The sequence below is a fragment of the Otolemur garnettii genome, unplaced genomic scaffold, assembly GCF_000181295.1.
Source record: "Otolemur garnettii isolate 467f Iridium unplaced genomic scaffold, OtoGar3 scaffold00032, whole genome shotgun sequence".
Lineage (NCBI taxonomy): Eukaryota > Metazoa > Chordata > Mammalia > Primates > Galagidae > Otolemur > Otolemur garnettii.
The window spans coordinates 18,444,821-18,452,077 of NW_003852427.1; the positions used below are offsets into that span (position 1 = coordinate 18,444,821).

The 7,257-nt window shown below is 41.5% G+C and overlaps 1 protein-coding gene across 1 annotated transcript in view; it reads left to right on the top strand.

Moving 5' to 3' along the window:
* Positions 1 to 4,239, top strand: part of TM4SF4 (transmembrane 4 L six family member 4) — a 33,791-nt gene extending 29,552 nt beyond the window's left edge. Inside the window, exon 5 of the mRNA XM_003789473.3 lies at positions 4,022 to 4,239. Within this exon, the coding sequence (XP_003789521.1) occupies positions 4,022 to 4,039 (18 nt within the window). The 3' untranslated portion in view covers positions 4,040 to 4,239. The remainder of the gene's footprint in view (positions 1 to 4,021) is intronic.
* The last annotated feature ends 3,018 nt before the right edge of the window (positions 4,240 to 7,257 follow it).

Below are 7,257 nucleotides of genomic sequence, written 5' to 3' on the forward strand. Positions count from 1 at the left end.
AGAGAGAGAGAGAGAGAGAGAGAAAGAAAGAAAGATCACTCAGGCCTTAATCTCTAAATAATTTTGTAAAATACCTGCAACAAAATAGAAAAAATAAAACCTGCGGATAGTGAGACAGTCTGATTATTTCAGTGAATGACCCAATCGAATCAGGCAATCATTAACACACATAGTTACTAAAAGCACAGACTAATCTATAAGAAAAAAACCAAACTTGAGAGTTCCTTAATTGGGGGATTAGATAAATATATGTAAATGAAGGTCTATCCACTTAATGTTAATAGGCTGGCAAAAGTTTAAATGATTCCAATCATTTTATTTACATTTTTAATAAGCATTATACATACATAGCTCCACAATTAACTATGTGCTCATGTGTACACACAGAGACATAAAGATATTCAGTCAGAAAGTCTCCCCCCAACCTCTGTCTCCTGTGTACCTAGTTCCCTCCAGCCTCCTCGCCTATAATGTCACATAATTTTTTATACATAGATCCTCCCAAAGTTTCTCTTTTTATATTTTATTTCCCCCTATTGTAAAAGAACGTTGTCCCTCAAACTGCCATAGTATTGAAAATCCTTATGAGATGGTGTTTCTTTGAAAAGATCAGGATACAAAAACTGAACATAATATACAATTTTATCAATAAATAATTTTCAGGGCAGCACCTGTGGCTCAGTGAGTAGGGCGCTGGCCCCATATACAGAGGGTGGCGGGTTCAAACCCAGCCCCAGCCAGCTAAAACAGCAGTGGTAACTGCAACAAAAAATAGCCAGGTGTTGTGGCGGGTGCCTGTAGTTTCAGCTACTCAGGAGACTGAGGCAAGAGAATTGCTGAAGCCCAAGAGTTGGAGGTTGCTGTGAGCTGTGACACCACAGCACTCTACTGAGGGCAACAGAGTGAGACTCTATCTCAAAAATAAATAAATAAATAAATAAATGTTTACACAACACTGTGAATAGAAACAAAAACCCTCAAGTAATCCAACCAAAATGTTGAATGATAGTTGTTTCTGCATAAGAAAATTGACTTTTTCCTTCTGTCTAGCCTACAGTATTCAAAAAATTTTAATAATCACATCTTATTTTTTAAAATGGAAATATAAATAAAAGTCCCTCGAATTAGAAGTAAAATGCATATACTGCAAATAAATGTCACTGCCTGTTGAATTTTTGTTCCATAAATTTTCAGTTCTCTTATATTGCATTTATATCTCTTGATCTTTAAACATAACAAGGGCTGTCCAGATTCTTCCTGGCCTGTCTGGGCAGAGTCTCTTCCTTCTGGGTGTGGGGCAGGACCCTCTATGGGATGGGGATCTCGTGACCTATAGTCAAGACATTAGCCTTCACTGGCAAGAGCTAACAATGACAGACGCTGACTTCATGAGAACTTGATTATTGATTAAATAATCTTTTCTCACAATCCCAGAGGTCATACAGTGGAAGAAGGGGCTTCTGGTCTACCCATGCTTGGACTAGCTCACTGTACTTATGTGATGTGAACTGTTTACATGATCCAAAACAAATACTATCCTCCAGTGGAGTTTTCCTATATGAAACTGAAGTTTAAAAAAAATAGTAAATAAAACTACAGCCTACTACCACTACATACATACACACACAAAATAAACATCATTAGGGGGTAGAGAAAACTACTGATTAATAATCCACCAAAATTATTTTTATAATAGCAGTTGAGAATGTTAAGCATTTGAATCTTGTAATTCATCCACAATGAATTTATGTTTACTAGACCATAAAATGAAGCTTCAATTCCCTATATTTCAGTTGCATGGTAAATTGACTATGCAGGAGTTATTGAAAATATAATTACTTTTCAAATTCATGATAATATCATCTGTGAATTGAAAAGACAGACCAGGCTCACTGGCTCATGCCTGTAATCCTAGCACTCTGGGAGGCTCAGGCGGATGGATTGCCTGAGACCAACCTGAGCAAAGTAAGACCCTGTCTCTAAAAGTATCTGGGGCTTTGTAGTGGGTACCTGTAGTCCCAGCTACTTGGGAGACTAAGACAAAAGGATCGGTGGAGCCCAAGAGTTTGAGGTTGCTGTGAGCTATGACGCCACAACACTCTACCCAGGGCAACAGAGTGAGACTACGTCTAAAATAAAAAATAAAATAGGCTCTGTACCCATAGCACAGTGGCTACAGGTGCTATGGCTGGCCTGGGCCAGCTAAACAACAATAACAACTGCAACAGAAAATAGCTGGGCATGTGGTGGCCGCCTATAGTCTCAGCTACTTGGGAGGCTAAGGCAAGAGAAATTGCTTAAGCCCAAGAGTTTGGGGCTGCTGTGAGCTGTGATGCCACAGCACTCTACCAAGGACAACATAGTGACACTCCGTCTCAAAAATAATAATAAATAAATAAAGTAAAATAAAATAAACCCATAGGTCCCAGAACATTAACTCTTTGCAGTGAGAACAGTGAGTTTCTTTTATTCTGACACCCTACTTGGTGACCTTAACAACTGAATCACTTGAAAATCAAAAGACAATCCATGGTTGTCAGAGCATGGGCGCTGAGAACCACAGAGGCTGCATCGTTCTCTTTTTTTTTCCTTCCTTCCTGCCTCCCTTCCTTCCTGCCTCCCTTCCTTCATCCCCTCCTTCTCTCCCTCTCTTTTCTTCTCCAACTTTTTATGTTGAAAACTTCAAACCTACATAAAAGTTGAAGGAATAGTACAATGACCACCCCAAAACTTTCACCTGTGTTCATGAAATTGTTACTATTTGCTTACCCTCTCTCTCTTTCTGAACTCTCAGAAAGTTAATTTTCTTTTTTTTTTTTCTTTTGAGACAGAGTCTCAAGCTGTTGCCCTGGGTAGAGCACTGTGGCGTCACAGCTCACAGCAACCTCAAACTCTTGGGCTTAAACGATTCTCTTGCCTCAGCCTCCCAAGTAGCTGCGACTACAGGTGCCTGCCACAATGCCTGGCTATTGTTGTAGTTGCCATTGTTGTTTGGCAGGCCTGGGCTGGGTTCAAACCCGCCAGCTCAAGTGCACGTGGCTGGCACCCTAGCTGCTGAGCTACAGGCGCTGAGCCAGAAAGTTAATTTTCAAAGTCATGAAATCTCACTACTAAGACATCCACAGGACCAGCAGTTTGTCAAATCAACTGGCCGAGGATTTCTCTCTTGTTTGCCACTTGCCCCTCATTCAGCTGGTCAGCATTCCCACCCACAGGACACTGTGGAGGGACCTGGCCTATCAGCCTTTTTCCCCAGCTTACTAGGGCAGTGACCTGAGCCAGCTAATTTCTCAATCTGTCACTCTAACCCCCTCTTGCCTAAATGGAGAATGTGTCAATCAACATCCATCAGTGCAGGTGGAAAGCATTTATTGAGACCTCTGAGCCTGGCCCAGTCCTTAAATGAAATGATAGATGGAAACAGGCCTTAAATACAAACCGGGAGACCTGGTCTAAACGCCAGCTGTGCGGTCTCAGCCAAGTCATCTGCTCTCAATTGTTCCTGATCTGCAAAATGTGCTTCTTAAACCTACCTCCTAAGGTTGCTGACAGAGTGTCTAACACAGGGGAATAAATATGCGTTCATTTCCACATTTAGAAGGTGCAGTAAATGGGGCTGATTGCTATTTACTAGTGGTATGAAAATCAGTGAAGTAGCGTAGCTCCAAGGAAAGTTGCACCATCTCTGGGTTCAGCCTCCTTGGTTCAAATCCCAGCTCTTCTACTTACTAGCTGTGACTTTACACACAGCCCTTGATCTCCTGGCACCACTTACCAAAATAATTTTCAATCATAAATGATGCAAACCAAATAAAGCTTCAACTCCTACAAACTCAACTCAGGTAAGTGACAAATTAAAGTTCTGAAACAGTGTCAGAGAAGTATAGAAAACATTCAGGAGGCAACCAGTACAGGCCAGGAGGAAGACAGGAGAGGGAAGGGAAGCAGGAGGGAGAAGAATCTATGTAAACAAATGAAAAAGAATTAACATCATAATTAACCCACTGTTTCTACTTTCCAGGGTGATGGACCAGTTTAAACCCCTGCGATGAGCTGCTCTAACCTACTCCATGAGGGAAGATACGTTAAACTTACTCTTCTCTTCCGGAGGTTGTTAATCTTTTCTGCCTCCTAACCAGGAAAGCATAGGGTGGGCAGAGTTACTTACTCCTTCTTCTTACAAGCCAACTTTACTTGAGTTAGATCTTGTCATTTTCAAATAAAAAATAGGCCACTTGACACATTTGATTCATAAATCTTTCAGATTAGCTTCTTTGTAAAATTTAAGATGTTCAAAGCCCATTGTTCTCTTTTTTTCTTAAAAGTGTAAAATGTATAAAGTCACACGGGTTGCACACTGCTTCTTTGTATATAAAGGTGTTTAAATACATAAAACATAATTTAAAGTAGGAAAGCTCATTAAAATGAGAAGCTAAGACCGATTTTTGTTTTCACAATTTATGGGAGAAAAAGAATGATCAATATATCACAAATACGTTTTATTTGATGACTCGTTTGCTACTTTGTTTGAGTTACTTGTGACTCGTCCTTTGAGACTGTGATCATTTGCTAGGGTTCCTTAATATATACGAGGTTAAAATCTGAACTCAGAGGTAGTATAACAAAGATTGGGTTTTAGGAGAGAGGGGTAAAGGTTGAATGAGTAACACCGACCTTCTCATCTTTTCTACGAATGCTTCCTTTGACCAAACAAAAAACTTTTTTAACAAGTTGATTTGGGTAATAATTTTGTCAGCCTGTTACACAGGATTAAGGTAATTCTGTGTGTTATATTAACACATCCCATTGGGTTTATGAGCCAGGCATTAACATGAAGCCAAATTCATTCTGTTGACTTAGACTCAAATTCCAACTCTACCAAGTATCAGCCTACAGGTATTTTCTAATTCTCAAAATCCCCATCTATAAAAGGACTATTGAAAGATAATCATCCGGAAAATTTTGAAGTCGCCCCAGGGTGAAACAAAGGCCTATGGGCTTATCAATAGACTGACTTGCAGTAAGAAAGTTCTCAGAGGAAGCCAGGAAGTCCCTTCCGCACTTGCCGAGCTGACAGGCTGCACTGTGTAGGTCAGGGACATTAAAAACTGGTTCTCACAGTCTCAGTAAAGCAACTAGCAATGGCCTACCGTGTACCACTGAGGGGTAGGGACTGAACATGCAGAGAGTTACAAGCTATGATTTTGCCTTCACTGCAATGAAAACCCAGATCAGAGATTGCATATGGTGCTGAAACCTCATAGGCAGAAAGGCACTAAAGCTCTTGTGCGGGATTATAAACAGGCGCAGACACATACACAGAGAGGGTTTCAATTAGGTTCAGACTGTTTGCTCTCTAACGTGGCTGTTGATCGATATCACCTAGGAAATGTTCAAAAATTGCAGATTCCTGAGCCACAGCCTAGACCTGCAGCATCTGAACATCTGGGCATGAGGCCTGGAAGTCTTTCTCTCTGTGTGGGCCATTTGTTTTATTTTCAAAGCTCACCAGGTGATGGTGAAAACCATCCGCTTTGAGCAGCCACCACCTTAGACTACGCCTGGCAGACTGAAGATGTGGCAGGTCCTACCGCTGCCCACCAGGAGCCCAACACAGGGCAGCAGATGCTGAATCCCCAAGTGTGACCCAGGTAGCGGGGCCATGACATTCCAGAGTCAGGAATTGACATTCCAGAGTGCAGAGATGCCAGGCTGTCGGTACTGATCCACCTACCTCCATTCTTTTTTTTTTAATTTGGACATCACTAATTAGATTAACTAAAATCTTTGATGAGGAAATTTGAATGTGCATAAGAGGCATCAATTCTTTAGGGGTTTTCAATAATTCAGGATTTTAGAATAACATGCAATTGTAGTCATCGCCCCATCTTGTCTCATTATTTTATAGATGAAAAACTGAAATAAGCTTTTGTCAAGTTTTCACACAAAAGGCCATTTTTCCAATCCAGCTACCATAAAATTAGGTGAATAGCTTACCATGGAGAAGAAGGCTTAAAAGGAAGAGACAGGAAACAAAAGGTAAAGATGAATGGGCCTCTCCCTTGGGAGATCCCCCTGTACACACACACACCCCCCAAGGTTGGTCCTCAGACTGTCTAGAAACTTCTCTTGGGGAGCTGCCAGCTTTGTGCTGCTCACTGGAGTGCATGACTTATTTCTCTACACTTTGGATTGTACTAGCATGCAGTAGTAATTAATAAATTTGTATGAATGGATATGCACAGAGCCCCTAATTTCCTTCTGTACCCTTCCACTGAGTGAGGAAGCGTCCTTAGCCCCTCCCCTAAAAAATTGTAGAACGTTTTCAAAAATGAGTAGGTAAAACAAATACGCAGTGGGTATTGATGTTAAAATTGAACCTGAGGCTATAGTGATCTCAGTACACAGACCCATCAGAATAATGATCTTAATTGCATTTTCTATAACTGCATTTGGTTTCTAGCTCTGAATGCCACTGCACCAGGCTTTAACTTGCTGTCATTCTTGGGTACTTCTGCCCTGCCTCAGAATTCTACTGGGCCCACATGCACAGGACCAAAGTCCAGTTGGAAGGGAAAAGGGAAAGGAGAAATGCTAGCAGGAAAAATAAAACCTAAATTATTATCTCCAAATATTATACAGCTGCATCTACATAGTGTGCTGAGGGAGCTGAGCTACTAGTGATGATGGAGGAGAAGGAATGAAACAGTCGTAGATTTTTTTTTTTAAACAAATGCACCAACCACGTGTACAGTTGCTGGCGAGAAGACATTATGACAAAGTGCTGAACAAAGTTAACATAAAGAACACCCAGTTTCTCCTCCCACTGTTCCAGTCCTAGAGGGCAGCTCTGCCCCGAGCAGTTAAGGAAGACACAGGGCTCCAGGTAGTCCCCAAGTGGGGCCAAACAAGTGATCAAATGGAACATCCTGAGATGGACGTTGTAATTCTTCCATCTACAAAGACCCAGCTGGCAGCAGGACACGACTGAAGGCTCTGGGTTGGTGTCAGAAAAAGACAGGAAGTGCATTCAAATTTAGTCACCAAGTCTAGAATAACTGTCTTGGCATATAAGCTTCAAAATGCAGGAGAGAGAATTCCAGGACAGAGCATCATGTATGAGAGCTAATCGTTTAAAGGGTAGGACAGACACAGGACACACATATACACACACATAAAGAAAGAGAGAGAGAGAGGGAGAGGAGAGGAAGGGAAGGAGGGGAGGGGAGGAGAAGAGAGGGGAGGAGAGGAGAGGAG